General features: G+C 37.5%; 1 protein-coding gene across 2 annotated transcripts in view; it reads left to right on the top strand.

Moving 5' to 3' along the window:
- The window catches only part of SHANK2 (SH3 and multiple ankyrin repeat domains 2), a 339001-nt gene that overhangs the window by 119101 nt on the left and 196442 nt on the right, over positions 1 to 23458 (top strand). For both annotated transcript variants that reach the window (XM_068945429.1, XM_068945428.1), the window contains exon 14: positions 7751 to 7864. In XM_068945429.1, the coding sequence (XP_068801530.1) occupies positions 7751 to 7864 (114 nt within the window). The remainder of the gene's footprint in view (positions 1 to 7750; positions 7865 to 23458) is intronic.

Below are 23458 nucleotides of genomic sequence, written 5' to 3'. Positions count from 1 at the left end.
GTAATTCAAGCATCTGTCCTGGTCAGAATGTCAGTAGTTTGCAGCATTAGAAATACTGACCCTTGCAAAACTGCTTTTCTTTCAGTGTGATCTGAGCCAGTAGAGCAATCCAAATATATTGCTAACATTTTCATTTCTTAGGAAATCTGCTTGTAAGTCATTTTGAAAAAGAAAGACTATTAAACCCCTGCTGTGCCTGAAGATATTGCCAACAGACAGTGCTTGTGGGCAGAGGCAAGTTGGTCTCCCAGGCTTTTGCACTTCTTGGATTAGTAAATAAAATATGGGAAAGGGAAGAGCTACGGAAATGTTATTCTTTTTTTTTTGTTCAACAGCATTTTGTACCTTGTGTGTGAATAAGTTTGGAAGCAGAATTTAGCATAAGAGGCTTGCAAAAGCATTTTTTTGCTACTCTTTTATTCTATAGATGAAAATAAAGTGAAATGAAATATTAATCTTTCTCAAATCCATTGGTTTATTCAGCTTCCTTACTGCTTCCTGACTTACGAGTTTGATTTAAATTCCTAACATAATTATGACTCATCACAGATAATAATCTAATTTGTTTCTTCAGTTCACTTGCATTTGAAGAATATGAGAGAGAATTCGGCTTCTAACTGCTATATCAGAGTGTCGTAACAAACGCAACACCTTGCTTCCTCTCCAGCAGGAACTAAATGCTGTTGAGGCTGCATGAAGGTGCTTAGGACATAAGACCATATACAGATTCCCGTATGCAAGGCATCATCTTAGCTATTGATTGCTTAAAGCCAGCCTTCCTTCAGTAGTCAGGAATTGGCCTGAAATATTCAGCAGGCATGGGATAGCAGAAGAGTGACAGGAACTATGAGCTGCAGACAAGCACACTGGCCGAGTCCAGCATAGTGGTGCAGCTTCCAGATCTAAGTTGGTTTGGGACCTGTTCGTGGCTTAATTCTGTTTTGCGTTCCCTTGGCCTACAGTTTGGGGATTAGTGCAGAGAAATCTGAGCCTTCTTTAAAAGAGAAAGTGATGAAAGTTATAAAGCAATAGATTTTGCAATGCTTGATTTGAATTTCTGTCCAAAATTCAAGTCAACTCAGAAGATTTGTTTCTTAAGGTGTTTTTTCTCTCTTTTGCTTCCCCCAAACTAAGAGACTCCCAAAACAAGAGGAAAAAGACTGACTTCATAGAAAGTTGTTCCAAATGCAAAGCTAAAAAAGGAAGGAGGAAATATACAGGGCCAAATCTTGACTTGGACAGCATGGCTCCATTTCAGTGGACTCTTCCATTCTCCAGTTTAGAGAATTATGATCTAGTTATTCTATTTGTAGATTTCGACTTACTGAGTAGTTGCTCTATTAACAGTCCATCATTGTCATCTTCTCAACCCAAGATCCTTTTCCTAAACACTGCTTCTTTGCCCTAGTTTCCTTCCTGAGAAAATACAGGTGATAAAGGAAGAAAGCTGGTTTGAGACAGGATCTAGCCTGACACTGGTTGTGGCTGTGGTGGGCACCCAAAACCGTAAGCTGAGGATTGTCAGTCTGAGAGTCCACCGACGGCATGACTGGCCATAGTGTCATGGGACACAACCAGTGAAACATGAAGTAAGCTCAGGGTATAGCAGTTAGACTGTTAAGTCAGACAATTTGATGCTGAGTTACAGTTAGGTAAGGCAGCTTCCTGGATACACCAGCAGAGTCTGGTCACTTGGATTACAGAAGCAAAAGCTCCTTAAAGCTGCAGTTCTGCACACGTTTCTCTTGGTGGCAAAACTGGCAGTCAAAAGCAAGTCGGGGTGGGGTTAGGGGGAATGAGGAGAGGACTGAGGTGCCCTTGTTATTTCACTAATTTCAGTTCTCTGTGAAATCCCACAGACAGCAGTCTTCACTGAGTTAAGGAGATGGAGACGAGAAGCCAGGCATGGGAAAGTATTGCTGAATTTGCTTCTCCACTAAGAGAAAAGTCTTTGGAGCCACAGCTGAGTCTGACTGCTCAGGTCAATCATACAAAATCATTGTGTGCAGATACACAAGGCTTTCTGTCCAGATTGTACGTGGACTGCACAAGAACATGTTCTACGTGGCAGCTGGGGCGCAGTCACTTGTTTACATGCTGGTGGTCTTAGTGTGGCTGTCATCAGGGCTATAGACAATTTTCTTTTCCCGTCTTGGTGCACTGAACTCAAGTTGTATCACTGTCTCTCTTGATTATGTATTTTAAAGCCAAAAAGGATCTGCCCATAAGGCAGAACAGACAGATCCTGTGCATCATTAATGGCAGGGAGGAGTAAAATTAAAACTAGACCTAGATTTTAAGAAAAAAAGGTAGGGCAAGATTAAATTTTACACATGATAGCATGTGTAAAATCTGAATCTGCACTTCACATACGGAGAACTGTCAGTCTGCTTGCCTGGTGATAAATTTTTCTACTTACTTGGTCATATAGAAAAATAGATTAAAGATTGACCTTTTTTAAAATATTGAAATATATGCTTAGGAAAAGAAGTTGCCATTACAACTCAAGGTTAAGGACATGCATTTGTAAGTTGTACCTTTTTTAGGGAGTGTTTTAGGCAAAATTGTTTTCCTCTTTGAAGTCAGTGCTCTTGTATAGATTATTTGTCATTTGGAAGCTGTCCTTCCAAAGGTCTAATAATTTTGAAAATTTACACTAGATAGCAGACTTTTCTACAAGAGAAAAGTCTAAATTGCAATGTTAAATCGTCTTGAGACAGAGAAGTTGGGTCTCTGTCCATTGGAAACTTTAAGATATGATTTAGTATACTAGAAAAAGGAAATCCAGAAGATAGGTTTTTATATCAAGAGACAAAACTAGTTTGTATTTGCACTGAACCCTGATAGCTAAAATGCAAATGAAAACTCTTTATATTTCATTAGGGAGATGACATTTGTTATGAATAACAGAACAGTGAATCAAGTTCACTAATGCATTCCGATTGCGGTTCTGATGGAAGGGATACTTTATAACTCTCCCTTTCAGCTTAAGAATGAAATTCTGAAATTTTCTGCTTTCTGCTGTGTGCTTTAGAGGTCTTTCTGTTTACACAACTCCAGCTCTCACTAGAAGTATTGAAATCTTGAGCTTCTCTTGATTAGCAGCTAAAACTTTTGCTTTAGCTTGCAATAGCTTGGATAGTTCTTGCATCAGGGTAGGCTAAGTTCAGTTGCTAGATTTTTCAACATATTTTCAGTTTTATTATTATTATGTTCTTTTTTTCCCTCGAGTTTATAGGAGTGTTCTTTTTTCAGAAGATGATATCTTTCCCAATTCATATCACTACTACTTTTCTCCTTTCTCAGGGAAGGACTGAGAGTGCAGTTTACACAAAGAAGTTTCAGATGATGTCCTTTAACAACTATAAAAACAATGGCCTGTATTCGATTTTCACTGAAATTTTTGAAAATAAAGACACCTGGAAAAATTCACTAATTGAAATTTCAGCTTATAATGCTAAACCATTGCAAGAAATTTAGAAATAGTATGCATCATCAGCTGATGGAGATATATTCTTATACTCTGTTTCTTGATTATTGCATAATGAAGGGCGTTGTAATGGGGATGAATAAAACTAATTTTTTTTTGTTTGGATTAAAATGATTTTTTGAAAGTATATTGAGTAATTAAGCTGTTTGAGATGAGTATGTTAAATTGTTTATATACATTGCAGGAAAAAAACCTGTAGAAGTTGCAAGAGGCAAAACTTTTTTTTTTTTTGGACTTCTGATAAAGCAGAATCTGGCTTGTATTAAATATAATACTTTCGAGACATTAAAAAATAAAATCCCGCTAGGCATGTGCTTATACATATTTCTATGTTATTCAATTGTTTGATAATTGTCCAATTTTGATTTGCAGTTTTGTTTGTATAATTAAACATAATTCCTGTTTTAAGCTATACTTATGTTGTGAAAAGACATATAAGGCTCTAATAACATCCTGAAGCCTGATTTTTGCTCTTACAACGTCAGAGTCTTTATTGTAATTCATACTGTGTGTAAAGAGACCCTGGCCTGCTCTTGCCATAGCAACCACATCTTTTCTTTTTATTAAAAGCAAAAAGAAAAAAAATACTTCAAATGATAAAGCTTAATTATTAATTTTGGGAAAGTTATCCTTTGATTTGCCATTGTTATGCCCTTCAGAAGGGAAAATGTTGATGAGAAAATCTCTTGCTGATACCAAATTATCCATTACAGCATGTCTCTTAAGCACTGTTGTGAGAGGGAAAAGACAGAAATTAAGACCTCATTCTGAAAAGCATCCATGGGTAGGAAAGATAAATTATATTTTTGATTTATCTTGTAAGCTCCCAGTTACCCACATTGGAATACACGAAACGTGCCCAGTTTTTATTGATACGTAGATTATTATGGTTTTGGCTGCTGCTACAGAATTTCTTATTAATGACACCACCTGAGAAACATGAAAAAGATTTTATGAAATTTCTTACTAGTTCAGAACCTACATCTTCATCTCAACCTTTACGTTCTACTGTATTATGCCGTATGTGCTTATTCTCCATCTCATCAACAACTAATCTCTGTCTCTGTACATAACTTTATTCCTGGCCTTCCCCCATTTGCCTCCTCTGTCATCTCTGTGCCTCTTGCAGTTCCCTCTGCTTTTTCCCACCTTTCTTGGAACCCATAATGCCCATAATTTCCATGATAGTGAGTCCACAAGTCTCGTTATTTTATTTTTGTGTGTAATGTGTAGACAGGCTTGAACCAGAGTTGGGAAGGCTCCCCTCCTACCTCTTTTCTACAGACATAATGTCTTCAGGCAGGTCTAAGTGTAATTCTGTGTTGCTTCTGCTATTAGTAATTGGTAACACTTTAATAATTCATGTAAAAATGATGTAAAGTGGAACTGTTCTTACTGTGAAGTAATCACTTTTCACCTTGAACTCACATATATGCTTACAAAGCACATTTCCCATCTTGATTTGGATGTTTTATCAGCTGCTGCTACCATAAACACATCAAATTATTCTGTGGGTGTGAAGTGCTCAACTACCTTCTTACGGTGCAGATGCTTTTTAGACATGGTAATACCTATGTAATTCAGAGCATCAAAATAGCAGGTCTGGCAGATTAGTATAATACTAAGTGAGGGGAGTCTTTCTCAATTGCTTAGTCGTCTATATTCTCCCTATCTTGTCAGTTTGAGGAGCAAAATCAGAGCTGAAATTCAGTGCTCAAAACTCTCCTCAGCAAAACTAATTACTTGCAACAGGAGTCGTTCCCTGTCTCACATTTCACAATTGCTTTCAGCTGAATGGAATCCCAGACTTGCTTTTATTATTTTAAGTTAAGTCAATGTACAATAGGATTGTGCAACAGTTATAATATGTAGATATGTTATTAGCTAAGCTTTACTACTTACTTAACTGGTATATAATGAAACGCACTCTATTGTTATGTGAATTGAGGGTACATTCTTGAGAATATGTTGGGTGCTGGTGATTACCTTCTCTTTTATGTAGCACAGAGTAATCAGATTGACTTTGTGAGTGAATGTGCACAAGCTTTAAATATTGAGAAGAACTGGAATTTTTCAACATATTTTTCATTGATTATGCCCCAAATTGATATTTATTAACACTTGGATTTACATGTTTTTTTTTTTAATATAATTAGAGCACAGATCTAGTTTCTTCATTTTTGCTCTCATTTAAATGTGGAGTTGCAGTAGCATCTGTTTAGGTAAACAGTATGACTAGGTATTGGGTGACTAAAAGAAAAGACATGCTAAAAATTTTTTATTCAGCTTAACTGCCACGGTGGAGTTGGTGTCTTCCAAGTTCAGTGCCCTCCACCGTTACCCCATGACCACCTAGGCAGGGATGGGTTTGCTCGTATATATAAAGTCGGAAAGGTCCTTGATAAATTGTGCGTTGTGAGACCCATCCTGATGTAGGATTTTGCCTTAATGGGTTTGTCTTGTGGGCCAAGGCTTAACGTGTGCTTCTTACTGAAAGTGACTTGTAAGTACGCAGTTCATAGAATCTGCACATCTAAATTTGCTATAGTAAAGGACTTTAAATTGTCACATTTAAAAACATTTTTCTGTTAAACATTTATGTTACTAGACATCCATTAGTATGTAATGGTAAGTAATATCACGAGTAATGGCAATAATATCACAAGCTTAGCAAGTAATAGCTTAGGGTTGCATTATTGACAAAGAAGGCAAACATTTAATTTCAAATGCAGGTTTACAGGTCCTAGTGGGCCGAACCAGACTTCTTTCAACTCCTTTTGTATTAGCAGGGTATTTTTTGAGCTATCGCAGATTTGATTTTCATCTTTTTCTACCATAGCGCAAATAGAGTTCAAATTCAAAGCCACTGAGTCACAGCTGTGCCCCAGCTACAGAATTCAATTGCAGGCAGGCCCAGGGACTGTGATTTTAAAGCCTGGTAAGGTCTGTTTTAACAGTGCAAAGAGTGCTTGCTTTGGAGATCATCAAGGTAGCTCCGAGCAAGTGATTCTGCCTGCATATTGCAATACCCTGCAGAGATATTATCCCAGGTCTTGAAAACCAGATGCATACGTTAGCAAAGAGATGTGCCTGGCCTAATTAGCCTTGATTTTCAGCAGGGCCAGTTAGCTTGGCTGGCTCAGCTAGCGCACAGCTGATGGGGCTGGGCTGCTCCAGCGTCCGCTGGCTTGTTTTTGGTAGCTCAGGGACCTCTACACCGAACGTTATGTTTTATACAGATGTGCTTTGAGGACCTGTGTATGACTGAACTACATTCCCAGTCAACCTATTTAGAAGCAAAGACTTATCTTTTTTAAAATGTATAATGTCGCGTTTATTTTAATACTACATATATATCGCATGTATATAGTAGTACATTTATGTGCTTTTAATATATATTGAACATACTGTGATTTGTAGGAACTTCTATAAAACTTATTTAAAAAGAATACTGAGAAAATGTTTAGGAACCTTTCATTATGGTAATTCATCTTCAGTTGCTTAATAGTAAAATCATACATTGTTATGCTTCACCCTTTTTTCACAATGCTAGCTAAGTCGTGAGATTAATATCAAGATAATCAGAACTGCAATATAAAACTTTTTCTCCTGTTGGTAAATCTTGCTCCTCCCCATTGTCATTATCTTCTACCTTGAAAATCCCTGAAATATTTCAGAAGGTATCTACATTGTGTAACGGACCTATGGGATATTCAAGTGTTTACTGTATGCTCAAAACCATTAAATTCATATTACTTGACCTACATTTCAAATCTCTGGAGCTAGCCATTAAATAAAGTAGCATATTTCCTTAGGAAGTACAAAACATTCAAGGTATTAATAAAATATATGTGTGTGTGTGTGTGTGTGTGTATATGAAAGCAGTTTCAGTGTGGGTTCAGTTTTATGTGGGTTCAGCACTTCAACTTGGATTGAACAGGCAAGACAAATTTTTGGTCTTGATATGACCATGCATTTATCCTTGATAAAAGCTTGAATGAGAACACTGAAGATAGAAAGAATTATGTAAGGGCCAAGGAAACTTCTGAGCAAAATGAATTTCAGAAAAGGATCCAAAGACTGATCAGGAAGAGTCACATTTACAGGTTATTGTGTGCCCACATTTGGGGAACTAAGAGTTTGAATTATTGTACTGTTTTGCTTTCACCAACATGCTATTCGACCTATTGTGTAAATAATCTTGGTATTTACACGGGAAGGGAAAAACCGCTAATGCTGCCTCTGTCTTTCTGTGCTTAGTTTTAAGCATTGGTGAAGGTGGATTCTGGGAAGGCAGTACCCGAGGCCATATTGGATGGTTTCCTGCAGACTGTGTTGAAGAAGTTCAGTGTAAACCAAATGAAGGCAAACCAGGTAATCGGATCAAGTTCTGACTTGAGTTCTCACTATGAGAAATGCAATGTATCTGGATGAGCAAAATGACAGCCTAGCTTGTAATGTATTGTACAGCAATGCTTTTGTGCATCACTAGACGTTGGAGAATTAAATAAAGCTGAGCTGCTGAGTAAAAAAGTAAAGGTGGGTTTATTGATCAGATTTTACTGGATGCTCTCCAAGCAAACAGCCTTTGTCGTGAGGGACTGTGCTGTGAAGTAATGCTAAAGCCCTTACAGACAAGTGCGTGCAGACGTTGTGTAAAGCACTATGCTGCAGTTTATTTTCTTACAGTACGGGAGAGTGGCTGATTAAACAATTAAACAATGGAAGGAAAACTAGTCAATGATCTCCCAAACTGAGAGTCACGGACTGTATTAAAGGGTTGTTCAAGGCAATAACATTCTCTCTGTAGAGCTTTTACTGAGTTTTAGAGGAGGCATGCATGAGTGGAATGATAGCCTTTGCTGTCATTAACGGTGACAAAGGAAACAGAATTCTCCTTTATCGTACATTTGTACTGCCATAAGTAAGTAAAGTAAAACTGAAGTAAAGCAAGCAGTCTTTACAGTGCTGGTACGATAAAAGAAAAAATATGTAAATTGAAGCATGTTATTTTAAGAATTATCTAGCGTCTCATATTTTCTCTGCTTTTAAGAATTAAGATATGAGGACATCCTCTGTAATTAAAAGCTCATTATAAATGAGCTCCAAGAATATAATTAATGTTCTCCAAAAAGGTGTCCAGTTTTAAATTAACTGTTGATTGGGATTTCTGAGGTATCGATTAAGATCTTCCTGGGGCTGCACAGACAACACATTGTAATTTATGCGTAATATCATTCATTCATGAACATTATGATTTCATGTATGTCATTATAAACTTGACAGCTCTTTTTTTTTTTTTTTTTGGTATATGCGCTGTATAGACAGAATAGACTGGAATAGAAGGCAAGGGACAAGGTAATAGCTCCAGAGCAGTAAGAAACTGGAGATAGTTAAAAGACTCAATAATTGTTTTGATTTCCTTGGTTACAAAGGAAGTTGTGGTAAACTGGAATGGAATTTAAGGGGATGAGCAAAAGAAGAGCCAAAAAGGTAGCTTTTATGATATGAAAACTTTATGAAAGAACGAGTGCATGAGACATTAGAGATACTATTCTAGATAACTGAACACTATGTGAAAATGTTATACTTCCACTCACCTTTTGAGATAGATGAAGGGACAAAAACAAGTGCAATATTTGGAGAGAATGGATTTAGGCTCTAGCATAGAGAGGTAATAGTTGCGTAGTTCTTTAAAAGGCTTAGAAACAAAGCAGGTGTTAAAGGTGTGGAGAAGTCTCATCCTGAAGGTGAAAGCTGCAAATCCGGGAGCAGTGCAGCTATCAAATACTAGATAGAAAAAAAAAAAAAAGAATGATGAGTTGGAGTTCTCGTGTGATCTTGTTTGTTGAACACATTGTGGAAGATGAATAAGAATTCGGTCGGAAAGTATGGAACATGAGCTGCTGAAGAGCCGGCCGCAGGTGAACTATTTTGAAGATCCTTCAGTAAAACCTTGTTGTCACTTCTTCAGAAAGATGTAAGCTAGATAATGTAAGTCATCACAAACACCTTTCTTGAGTCTGTGATTGCAGCTGTACATTAAATCTGAGCTGGGCATTTGTGTCCAAATCTGGAGGAAATACTGGGGAGAGGAAGTAAGTGAAGTTCTGAAATACAAAAGGAGTTTTGTGTCTTCTATAGATAAATAAATGGTTTTGAAAAAAGAAGGTAATCAAATCTAGTTGTCACAAATCCTTAAAGCTACTTTCAAGAAATACTATAGTAAGTAAATTCGGTATATGACAAGATTGTTTTAGCATATGACAAGATTATTTTCAAGCAAATAAGTAATTCTTTGATCATTCTAAGGAAAATGAAAATTTAGACAAAATTTTTGCAAGCATAGCAAAAGGATTACCACAGCTGGAGGTGTTAGAAGAATATCAACTGAAACATCTTACAGACTTTGTGACAGGAGACTATAAAAATTTATACCATGTGACTCTGTTGTGTCAAAACAGCAGAGGCTTTACTCTCGTTTATGCCTATTGCAATTTATTGTCTTTCAGGCTGTTTTTCTGTATGTATATTGTATGTTGTGAATAATATTGTTAACACTAACTAAAGTTTTAAAATCTACCATGTTTTTCCACTCCAAAATAGAAGAAAGTATAATTAGATAAACACAAAATGGGTGCATTTACTGTAATACCTGTTCATTCACATACTCGTTTTGTGAGTCATCTGGCATTTGGTGCTGCATCCAGAAGGCATGAATAAGGGACAGTACTTCTCTGAGTAATGTGATAGAGGTTGGAGATAGGAATATGAAGTATATGAAATCCACAGTGAATGCCATATTATTGTGGAAATATGATATGAACTGGAAGCAGCTCATCACTGAATTCCTCTATGGAGTTAAGAGTTCTTTCCTTTTTGCATAGGAACCAATGGAGGTGGAAGATGAGAACTTTATAAGCAAAAAATCAGTCAATGCTCCCTCTGAGTGCAAATGCAAAAGTAATTTAGAAAAAATGTGTTAAGCATGGTGAAATGATTAGAAATTAAATTAGGTCTTCTGGGACTGTTGAAAGGATGTCAGCTGAGAAACGTCACAAGGATGTCAGCTGAGAAACGTCACAAACTTGTACAAGTTGCAAGAATTTGCGTCATGGACTTTGCAAAGCAGCGTTACTTCTTATGATAATGGTTTAGAAAGGAGATCATCTTAATGTGTAGGAAACGAGTCTCAAACTCAGCCTTTTTCAACCAGCAGGGCAGTAAGAATTCTTTCCTATAAATGAGATTTAGGAACATTTCTTCAAGCAGCTTTCCTTTGCTATTAAGTTTGAATAATTGTGTTTAATAGTAGCTTGTCATTTGCATGCCATGAATGAAAGAAAGGGAAACAGTTCTTGGAAAAAACAAACCACAATTAAACACTACACGCCCAGTAAAGCTGGCGAGCAGGTGTTTCATGTCGTGCTGATGTATAATCTCATTTCTTAAGACAAGTTGATTTTTCTGGAAACTTCATTGTCATCCAGACTATTCTGTAGAAGTAGGCAGTACAGAACAGCACCTGGTTCCTGTGATCTTCTCAAAGATATCATGCTAGCTTGGCAAGTCCTGCTTTCCAAAAAAAAAAAAAACAAAAAACCATGTTGAGTGGCATTAATTCTACATTCCTTCTTTAATTCTTCATTAATTGAGTCTTGTAGGAATTATTCCATTATTTTACTAGGATTGATGCCAGGCATACAGGCTTTTAATTATCCAGGTTGTCTCATTTAGCCTTTAGCAGTAATGGCACAGCACCTGCTTTCTTTCAGTCTTTCAGTCTCCGATTCGTCAGTGGTCCAAGATCTAATGAAAAAAGAATAATGATAAATAAAATCAGTATTAGTGCTCCACTAAGGTCCTTTACCTACTTTTAAAAAACCTCTAGATACAAAATCTTTGTATCATCTCATTTTAAAAAGCATAGCTTTAGTGGTCAGCTTTTAATGCTCTCCAGTATTAGAATGGAGAGTATTTCTTCAGATGAGCTTAATACAACATCTTATTTTGTTCCTCACACAAACAGAAAATATATATTTCTTCTTTCTGCATTGATAGTTTTCCTGTTTTATTCACTAATGAACCAACTCCATTGTTAAGTTTCTTTTTATTCCTCAATATGTGAAAATAACTATGTTTTCATGACAGAATATTCTAGGCAGATAGAGTAGTGTTCTGTGCAGGACAAGCTTGATATATATAAAATTGAAGTTAACTGAGAGCTATGCAAATGTGAGCCACTAGGGTTAATAGATATCTTAACAGGATTTATTAGGTAAGTGCTGTTGGTGCTGCTCAGAGGATCACAGGTCGTCTTGAATCTCTGGCAGCAAGAGTTTGTGTCCACTGAGAATACAGTATGTGACATAGCTTTGTTAAATTTTTCTACCTATAAAAATGCAAGGCTATTCCTTTTACCAGTTTATTCTCCTCCTCCAAATTCATTGTCCTTCTTAAAATAGTAAAAACTCCTATGTAATACCTTCCAGCGGGATGTGAAATACAGAAAAATCCATTGTCCATAAAATCAACTGCCCCAGCAAAGGGCGATAAAATTTTCTTCCCCCTACTTAAACGTAGGTAGTTTCTATTGGATTTGTGGTTTTTATACTCCGTGTACTTCAGAACTCAGAGATATTTATTACCTAGTTGCCAATGACTGAGGTGAACTATTCATTTAGTTTTCATGCTATAGGTTATCTTTAATTACGTTCTGTCTTTACCACATATTATTCATTCCTCCCTTGTTCTTTCCCTATTTATCTGCCTGAAGAGCTTTTGGACTTTACACATGGTACTAAAGCAAAGGCAAACCCAGCCTGTCTTTTAGTAATTCTCACTTTCCTTCAACCCTTGCCCTCCTCAGTGTACTTTTCCTTGAGAACCATGCTCATTTTTAATATCCTCTTTGGGTGATTTTTCATTCAGTCACATCCTCCGTGCATTTTTCTATCCTGTGCCCTTGGGGGTACATGTTATCAGTATTTGTTGCATGTCTAATTCAAAGAATGAGGAGACAATGTGACATTTCAAATCTTCACGCTTCGTATTTCAGCTAATTTCTTAGCAAGTTTACCTGATTTATCAAAATTTTTCCTTTGCAAATCCAAATCTCTTACTTATCTTTCTGTTCAGTTTAACACACAGTCTTCTCCGAGTGCCCTTTTACTTCTTTTATTAATTGTCTGTAAAGTTTGTTTCTAATTTATACTTACAGCTCAGCTTCCCAATTTTCTATCCATTTTCTTTATTCTTAAGCTGTTTTACTAAATGAGGTTGAGCATTTTGCTTTTATTTGTCATAGATTTATAAGTACTTTTTAAGTTTTTCCAGGCCTTTTGTTGTTGGTGGTGGTTTTTAGACATCTGGCAGAGCGTTCTCAAATGATTACCGACCATCCTCTGTGTCTTTATGTTCACAGTATTTCTGCTCATTTGGCTCTGAGTAGTAGTTTTCAGTTTTGTTGGGTTGTCCTTTACAATACTGTCTTTGTATATAGTTACATGTAAGGGAAGCTAGACTGAAATTTCTCACCTGACAAATGCTTTTCTGTATACTTTTTACATGCAGTCAGTGACTCTGATCAGTATTAGTAAATACAGGATAGTAAATTAGTAACTGCAGCAGAATAGAAGCAAATTCGCAGAGTGAAGCAGTTGATGGTGAGACCCAGCGTCCACACCGTGAGTCTTGGGAATTTATTTCAGACTAGGTCCACTTGGGGCCTGTGGCCTGAACAGCCATTAGCAATAGGTTAGCATAATAGCATCTTTTCTCCAACAGTACTTCAGGTTGTAAACTCTGAGGCTGCTCTGCCATGTGGGGCTGCAGCGTGGTTTGCAGTACTTGCAAAGAGTACTCCTGGCCCAGGCTGAAATGCTAGTGTAGATGCACCCATGCTGACCTCTAGTGTCAGTGGTGCTCTGGAGCAGACACTACCTACCGTCAAAGCTGTGACTTTTTTTCTCAGTACATCTGCGCTTAAACGTTCAGTATAGCTGGCTCCTGACTTTCCAGCAGCTTGAAAATACAGTGACAGATTTCACAGTAGTAGTATAATTCCCATACCTGTTTCTTTTTACCAGCCTAATCTTATGCAGATACTGTAGGCAGAAATTGTAGCATTCCTTATCCAACATTCCCTCTAAATGTCAGAAGTTACTGAACAGGACACATTTGTGTTAATAAAATCATTACACAGACTGTGATTACTGAAGTATTGATTTTTTTTATTACACATTCTTACTTTTTAACGCCTTGTGCGTTCGATAAAAACAGATTTGTTCCCCATTTCCATCATCCCCTTTTATAATTAGCACAGCGCTTTCCCAGACAGTCTATTTAGTCTGACTGCTGGAAAATTGATTTGCCTTCTTGCAAAATGGGACTTGCCTTGCACTACACAGAGGCTCTACATCTGTCTTAGTAGCTACAGCAGAGGAGGATCTATTTTGTGTCCACAGGGGACAAGTGGCTTGGCACAGATTGTATCTGAAAATTTTCTTACCCTTGCCACCCAAATCAGGGAGGATCTTTTCCACACTACCTTTAGGAACTATGCCAAACACTTTTTTTTCCCCTGAAACATTCTGGAAGAATAGTAGTTGGCATAAGTGGAAATTGTGCCAGGGTCCACGATGACAGTTAAACCGTGTGGATGGTTACATGCCAGAGCACAAGTTCTAGCCTTGAGGGAGTCCTGTATGGACCTATTCAGACTGTCTGAAGTTCTAAAAATATTGAAGTTCTCCATCTTATGTTGTTACATGGGTAGCAGGTAATTTCAAAGACATCCTGTTTGACCTCTCATGAGAAGGATGGGTGTCCAAAAACTACGTTTTGACATTCTTTTTTTCTCCTTTTTTTATGGATCACATGATATTGGTGTGGCATATTAGAACGCAGCATTGTTAGCTGGGGGTACGCTATGAGGCAGATGAACTCTAAAGCATGCCCCAGAAACTTGGTCTCTTTGTGTGTGCACCCCATTGTATCCCAGCGTGAAGCAGAAATTAATACGGTGAGCCTGTAAGTCCCAGTCCCCAAATTGTCAAGACTAGAGGACGCAGTGGAGCGCATGTTCACATGTATAAGTTTCTTTCACAAATAGAAAAGGAAAAATAGTGCACCCGGCTGACTGACATGCAAGTAGAGCACAACTTGTATGTACCTTCAAAGACTTGGACTGAGGACTTGCTGTGGAATAAACCTGTTGCTCAGCGTAGACGCTGTTGTTACTGCTGATTCATGCCAGAGGCAGTGAATCCTTATATTTCTGTTGAAGAAACTTACAGTCTTAGATCCACATTTTACATCTTCATCCCAGGAAGGAAGCATGCTGTTCAGTCATAGCTTCTTGAAAGAGTGCTCTTTCCAATTTCCTCAATTTTGAAGCCCCAACAAGGACTGTGCAAAATTATACGGTGGGCTTGGAGTGCATGGATAAAGCCATCACCTTTTTCCTTCCTGTAATTTATGGGCCACCTGATCTTTGGCAGCCAGGGACTACATTTATATAAAGGGACCATTTAAGTTGCTTTTAAGGACTCTGATGAGGCTTTGCTCAGTTTCTATCCAGATATTAGTTCTCTTGCGCATGTAAAACTTGGATTTCAAAGCCGCAGCTCTGTTCCTTGTGGAATATCGGTCCAGAGCTTCAGAGAGGAGTCTTGGCTTACTAGATTTGCTCTTCCGATGTAAAAGGTAGCCAGCACTTAATCATCAGCCAGAGCGCTCCCTAATCACATATAATTAGGCATGTAAAAGTCAGCACTAGAAGACCAAATTAGAAAAGATCTTTTCATCCAGGCTCTTTCCTTAATTACCCACCTTTTATAAGTGTTCCAAATTAATACAATCTTTTTTTTTTTATAACTTTTCCGTATTTTGTTCGGATCAGTTCTGGGTAGTTACATTGTACTGCTATCAAACCCTCGTACCCAGAGCTCAAACTGACAGGTCAAACGCCCGTCAGTAAGTGCCTCTGCCCTGAAGTGTGCTATCCACAGCTGCACCCTCCAAAATATTATTTTCTGCCACTCTTTTCACTTCTGTATTTTGTGCAACAAACCACATGGCTCCGACGACTTTGAAAACGGTTTATCTGTTGATAAGTGCTTTTCTTTTGCAAAATAGGTTTCCTGTGTACCAATTGATAGTTAAAAAGATGTGAATAGATTACAAAACTCATCACGCTGATAATCTGCAAGGATACTGTTCTGTTTTATGACTTAGAAGGTTCAGCGATGTGCTCCGCACCTTGTTTCTGTGTAAGCTGCGTTCCCCTCCGTCAAACAGTAGGAAAAAAATACTCTCTCCTGGGTAGAAAGAAGAAGTCAACGTGAGGAACTAGATTTGAAGTGCTGGCAAACCAGTCCAGAAAAAACAGCTGACGTAGCAGCTCCTTGCACTAGTGTTCAGCTAGTCCTGACGACTCCTTATAGCTGAGGCTGCAGATCAGCTGCAGTTTTTGCCTCAAAAGTGGAAGTTTAAAGGATGAACCACAGCAAGTTTCTGCACCATAGCTGTGCTGATCAAAGCATTTGCTTTCTCAGTACTGATAAACAGAAGTTTGGGAAAGGACTTTTAAATGAACCGTCATTCAACAACAATGCTAATAGGAGAGCTGTTTTTTGTCTGGGTGTAGGGTGGAGTAATGTGCTTCCCACACATCCTGATCAGGTGTGTTCTTGCTGCCTGAGGGGGCACTGAAAGACGTTGGATTCTTGCAGTCACGGGTCTTCTGACCAAGCTGTAATAAAAGTTTCTTGCTATAATAGTAGTATTTGTAAGAAGGATATCTGTCCTATGGAGGACTGAGTCTACCAGCTAACCTCACTGATCACCTAATCTACCTCAAATTATAATGCTTTTCTTTTGCTAATGATCTGAGGATGATTTGAAGAAGGAGTAGAATAAAGTATTCCGTATTAATAATTTCATAGTTTATCCAATTTTTTTGAGCAGCGTAAAGCAAAAACATTGAACAGTTTTTCAAAAAGAAAGAAAACACAAGCCTGTATCTTTGGTCTAGAGCTTGTAACCGGTGGTAAACCTGTCTGCATCTTTATCTCTGAACAAGTATTTTTTTAATTCATAATATTTTACAGTCTCTGTTCCTCGGCTGACATGCGCTAAAATAAGCTAAAAATAAATTGCACAGCAATGTAAAGTGAAACTTATATTCTAGGAAACTCAACATTTCAAATGCATCTGGGATTGCTCATGTGTGAAATCAGACATACAAGTGCAGATTTTTCCTTTTCTGATTCTTTCTGCATCTTTTCCAGTAGCTAAAACTATGCACTCATGAAACCATGCAGGATAAAAAAGTACAAACTCTTCATAGGGTCTCAAGAAGAATGCAGTTATCATTACAGCATCTTCCTTTTACATCCACTGGTGCCTTCACATTTTCCGTTTGAATCCCCAGTCCATCTAACTTTAAGAAGTAACTTTTAAAGCATAAGACCACGTGTAGCTAACAAAAGTTCTAAATGTTACAAATTACTTTAGAAGTGTGAAAAGAATCAGGTATAAAAGGAATGGTTTATAATGTGGTCCAACCTTCTAAGGGATTTAAGCCCAGTGTTTCGGCTTAAGACAGAATACTTCAGCCTGCAGCAGAGTTTAAGCAGCACTGTTAGTAATCTAGAGAGAATACTTAACTTTTACGTCTTTAAAGCACTATATCAACAATTATTTCAAATCAAGAAAGCAATAGCTGCACTCTGCAGTGACTACAGTAAATTTTAAGATACTAATTGATCATTTCTCTCACATCTTGACTGCCACGATGTGAAATGAGTGCAAAAATAGCTTTGAGGAAGAAAGTGTCCGACTAATCTACTCCATCATAAACTAGCAGCAAAAAGAAGCTTGTTAACCTCCTTTTCTCACTGGAGGCACCTCGTTGTGAATGGGAGAATCTTAAAGATAATTGGGAAATTATGATTCCGGCAGAGTAAGGCCTCTGTTCTGCAGACTTGTACACAGATTTGTCTTGACACACTTTGAGATAGACTGGCTCTGAGGCAATACCACTGGACAGAGTAATACTGTGGCAGTTATAACAACTCAGTGTCTTCCTTGAGTACAGATTTAGCAAAGTATGTTAACTACTGCTTAGGCATAGTTAATCACTTACACAAGCCTTTAAAAATATTTTACCAAGTATTTTGTTATTTCAAGTGGTAATGAAATATGAAATAGCTTTTTTGGTTTTACTATTATGACATACAAAAAAAATGAATACACGCTATTAAAATAAGTGGTATGGCAGTCAACAGTGACCGTTACAAGATAGTTGCTTCAAAGTTGACAAAAGATTGTGTGCACATTTGTTTTCCTATTAGATAATTGATAATTAATTTTAAACACTGATATAATAGATGATTCCCAGTGACCCTCCTCTTTATTACCTGATGTATCCCCTTTTCTGTGCTAGATTTTTCCTAAAGTTTGTTGTCCAATTTGTTTTGTCCTGTCTTAAGTCATTTTGGATTCCTCATTATTCCTGTAAAAACTACACATACTAATATATATTTTTAAACCTATCAAAGTAAGTCTGGGCTCGAGTTATTTGTGTTTTAACCATTTACTTGGTGAATCTCCATGACTGCTAGTGGGCAAAATCCGTAGCATTCACCTTCTGAAATTTTGGAGCATTTTCAAATTTCATTAAGAATATTTTGATATTTTGATATTAGCATCTCTACCTGTAGTTCTTTTTTCTTGATTAGAGGCACTGCATAATACATTATGGTCTTATGAATGAATATATTTGATCTTTATTCTTTCTGTTAATATCTTACTTTAAATTATAGTGGCAATAGGTTTTGGCTTTTATTTTTATTCTCCATTTTTTTTCACTGATTCTGCTTAATCAGGTTTGACTGAGGTGCCTATGCAAATATTATTTATACCGGAATACAACTTCTGTTAAAATCATTCTGGATATATATAAATATATGGATTAAATAAAGTGCCATATTTCATTTGATTCTTTAACCTAACACTTTTTCTGAACAACCATTTACTTAAAATGGCTGACACAGTGCACATAAATCAAGGCAAATCCTAGAGCTATGCATATTCTAAAGTGCTAATAAATCATCTTTTTCTTGTGTGTTTTCCTGCATTAACTGAGCGTTCGAGTTTTTTTCTGATCTTATTTTTAATGGTTCAGATAAAAGGCTTGACAGCAGAGGTTTCAACACTCTTGAAACTCTGCTCGGTTGTCTGAGATCAAATTCATACTAATTTAAGGAAGATGATAGAGCATCTACTTATAGTAATGGACACCCTGCAAGTGATCAAGAAAATGGGACCTAAATAGGAGCGGCTGGTAAATGAATCCATCTTCTGACTTTTTGGCCAGGATTTCAAGTTTTAAATTATGTCTCTGCTTTCTGCATCCATGCCTGCCTGCGGCAAAAGAGGATGGAAAGTGTTTTTTTCCCAGCTTGCTAAGAGATCAGCAAATGGCTGATGGCAAGAAAACTACTTGATAGTATGCTGCTTGATGACAGCAACTGATCATAGTAGAAGTAGCATGAGAACATGTTATTTTGATTCATTAAAACCCTCCAACAGTTATTACAGCGTGTATCACTTGCCGCTTTTATTCTGCCGGTGAGAACCCCGTAAGTGGGATACCTCCGCTGCCACAAAGCTCTGCTGCTTTCAGCATTGAATCAGTGTCAAAGGGAAGCTCTGGAGTCTTGCCTTGCCTTATAAACTGTTAACCCAGACTGGGGAGGTGAGGTGTTAAAGTCTGATTTCTTCAACAGGAGATCTTTTTTTCTCTTGACATACCCTTTCTTGGGTTGGGTCACCTCGAGGTGGCAAGCCCCAGACCTGACTAGTTCCCCGGGTGGCCCTGAATATGGCCACAGAGCTTGCGGAGAGAAGCTGTTCTGCTGGGGGCTTCACATCCCCTCCTTTCCCTCTGTTTGGTGGCTTTCTCCGTCTCCGAGTGTGTTTCTTCTTAGGTACCTGCCGCTGTCAGTCTTCTACCTGCAGGACAGAGTCCGAAGGGACCCGACAGCATAGCTGCAACAGTTTCCCTGTGGCCCTGGTTTTAAAGGTTATGCCTCCACTGTTAGGCTTTGGGGCTTACTATGCCAGGGCTGTACTTACTCAGGCAGTGGATATCCCAGACTATGTTTGTTTAGCTGACCAAAAGAATATCACGTCAATATTGATAGCCTTGCTTTTTAAGCCACGGATAGGTTGTTTGCCTTCAGTTAAGAAAAGGCAAACCTGAGTAAATGTTTCTAATTTTGTACTCACAAAAATGTATTGAATTTTGAATAATTGAGCTTAGCTACGTTATTTATAAAAGCATGTTTGAATGTGGGAAAGAGTTTGGAAATTTGGGTCTGCTTGCTGATTCAAAGCAAAAGATGTCCCCCAACTTTCTTCAGCTTTGATTCAGGCCCTGTATTGCCAGCTGTCCCTGTGGAAACAGTCGGGTTTAGACAATAGAGTATGTGTTGTTTGCTGTTGTCCTGGTGAGGAAGCTGTTGTGATGGTCTCATGAACGCTGTCAGAAGCTACAGAACTGCGTAAAGGGAGAAATTGCTAAACAGCTTAAAGAATTAATTATTCCCACAAATACCAAATAAGGCTGCGATAGTCAAGATACTTTAGTGAATGATTTGCAAATAGAAAGGACTTCAGTGTATTATTTGGGCCTTTTGTGTAGCGAGAAGTTCTGCTGATAATACTGAAAGTCACAGGAAGCCACAGTCTTTAGCTCATGTTTCTAGATATGTTATACACATATCAAGCACTAGCCTAACATTATCCAGAGATAAATTTAAATTAGTTACAGATTTTAGCTGCCCTCCTGAAAAGAATACAGGCATTCCTATTTAATTCCCTGTACAACACACTAGTGGTTTAAGGAAATTAAATATAATGTATCCGTGTTTCATATGTCAAAAAATTCTTTGTGTTACTCCACACATTTTTTAAAGGCTAACAAGAAATCGCTAGCAGCTGTAACATCACCTTTCAGCTGAGTAGTTAAAATGTTGGATTATATACTCATGTAAATGTGCATAATAAGTTAAGAAAAATAATACTCTATTGGATTGATTTGCATCTAATAATGTACCAAGGAGACGGAAAACTGGAGTAGAAGTCTTTGCTGCCACATTACAATGAAAGATTCCTCCAGACGAAAGTATTGATGTTTCAATACGTGCAAAGGAAATGTTCATATCCTTTATGAAAGATAGGCATGGTCAAAACAAAAATGGATTCCCAAAACAATTCAGTCAGATACCAGCAACACTGAGAAACGAATATCACTTAAAAGTTTTTGGCAGGGGAAAAGAAGATGTGTTTAAAAAATGATTCAATGCCTCCAGTCTTTCTTTTGCCAAAATGTATCTGCAGGAGGGAAGGGAAAGGAAGAGATTTCATGCTTTTAGCACATCTGCAGTTAACAAGTTGTCAGTTGGAAAGTACCTAAGCACAAGAATCATCCGAGATTTCTGTAAAGCTTTAAATAGTGCGGACATGCTTACACGTGGTTATGTGAAAGACAATGAGATTGATCACTTGATCAACTGCAAAGTGAGCTAAAAAGTTTATATCTCCCTCTTGACAATGCTGTAATCACATGCTTTTTGCGTGCAAGTTTTTTGAGACAGTATTTTCTTTGACAATTGCAATTCTGTATTTCTATTCCCTGTTTTCTTCCCCACAATTGTATTGGCACAGTGTTTTGTATGGCTGCACTGTGGACTGGAAAAGGAAAAAAAGAGCACTTTAAGAAAAGTTATTTTTTAATTTGTAAAGCTGCCTTGTAAATAGACTCAGCTGGAAAAACAACCAATGATTAACGGAAAGGACAGGAGTCCCATCGGTTGATATTGCATAAAACTACGGCCTGAGTCAGCTGTCTGGTAACACAGCAATTCCTGAGGAGCAGGGGCTAGCAAGCACCAGTTACTTTGCAACAATAAGTTGAAGGCAATTATAAGGCATTTAAAAACAGTTAGCCTGATCCATGATGCATTTGTAGGATGCATGCAGTTTTCCTGAGTGTTAGATCACCAGGCTGCAGCAGGCAAGATTTCTCAACTAGCTGTAAATGTCTGTGGTATAAACATCTCCACCTGAGCTAGTGACCTTCAGGTCCCGTTCTGCTTGAGAGAGAGAGAGAGGCAACTAAGGAGAGTGATTTGTCTGACCTGCCTTCAAAAAATACTTCAGGATGACAATTAAATTTTTTTATTGACGCAGATTGGATGCAGATAAATACTTCATTTAGCAGGTTAAAGCTTTGGACTCACATGTGGTATGAAACTACTCACAAACATAATATGGAGTCCTAACTACTCATAATTTAAACGCATACAGTTATTTCTCTAAAAGGGGAAAAAAAAAACACGTTGAAAGAATATAGAAAACTCATGGTGATGCATACTGGTAAATTGTTTGCACGATACTGTCAGTTGCTACATCCTCATTGTGTGTAAATTAGCTTTACCAAGTGTTTGACCTAAGTTTTACTATGTCTGTATTATGCTTCAAACATTTAACTCGTACCTAGATTTGAGGATGCAAACCAATCCTTTGCTAGTAAAATTTAACACATCAAAATGAAGAAGCAGGAGGAAGGACTGGAATCTCCATGATGTTATTTCTTTGCTATCAGAATTATACTCTGTGGTAGAAGTCTTCTAGAGAAAAAAAAAAATCCAAAGACTTTTGGAATTGCAACTACTGTTTCCATTTTACATGTTTTCCCTCTCAAAAATGTTAGAAAAGCAATTTCTGTTATATTAGCATTTGTTGATCAACCCTTAAAAACCAGAACAGAAACAGTTATGCTTCTGTCTGTAAATCCCAATAGATTCAACTTCTCTGTTTATTTGCCAGCACAAAACTCATGTGTTGCTTAGGTCTCGTATAAGATCTTGAAGTGAATTCAACTTCCGAGGCCTTGGATGAGAGGAAACGCGTATACGTACAAGAATTGTTCAAGGCACTTTTACAAAAATCACAAATCTATCTTGATAAGATTCTGTCATCCAAAGACAGGATGAAGTTTTATGCAGAGAACAAAAGTCTGTGAGAAAAAGCTATGCCAGGATTTATTTATTTGTAAGAACCGTAGGATGGTTTAAAACATAACGAAAGTAATGGAGATTTTTGCTAAGAGGTTGCCCCAGAAAACAGAAGGACAAATAGTAGATAAGTGCACAGATTCATGCTGCAAGAAGAAAAGCTGATAAAAAGCAAGGATAAGGTATAAGGCAAAATAAGAGTAGAAATGTAATCCTTCCAATTTTTCTATTTACCTGCAAAGTAGCATTATGATCCTAGATGTAGGATATTAGATGCTGATAAAATAATGTTCAGAAACAGAAGAAAAATCTGGCTAAAGAATGAAAAGGAAAGTGAGTCTTTCAAGATAAGGCACTCCTTGGGCTGGAAGAGGGCCTTGTAGCGTTGCTATAGTTCCTTGATGACAGTATCTCCATATCTACTTTAATTTTAAACAGCTAAAACTCTGTATCTCCAGGCATCTCTGTTCAAAGGTGTATAACTATAAAATAAAGATTAATTTTTGTTTTTAAATGAACAAGGCTCCTGTAGCTCAGGGCCATTTCTAGTCATTACTCCCTCTATTCCTTTAACTGCCATACAGCTAAGCTTTCTGCATCTTTTACTGTGCTTTGGTCTTTTCTAATCAAAATCAACAAAGAAGTAATAGAGAACCATTCTTCACTCTCCCCCCCCACCCCCCATTCCCTTAACCAGCTCTTGAGCAGCACTTAGCCCTTAAACACCTAAACCTTAGAATTATTCACCTGTTTTGAGCTAGTTACCAAACATCCAGACGTTATTATTACAGCCACTAGGACACCAAATAATATATTCTTTCTACTGTTTTCCTATTTTTATGTGCCTACTCAAATAAGAAAATAAAATGAAAGATCTTTT

The sequence above is a fragment of the Struthio camelus genome, chromosome 5, assembly GCF_040807025.1.
Source record: "Struthio camelus isolate bStrCam1 chromosome 5, bStrCam1.hap1, whole genome shotgun sequence".
NCBI classification, from domain to species: Eukaryota; Metazoa; Chordata; class Aves; order Struthioniformes; family Struthionidae; genus Struthio; species Struthio camelus.
Note: the sequence above shows the minus strand (reverse complement) of the source record. Positions and strands in the feature narration are given on the sequence as shown.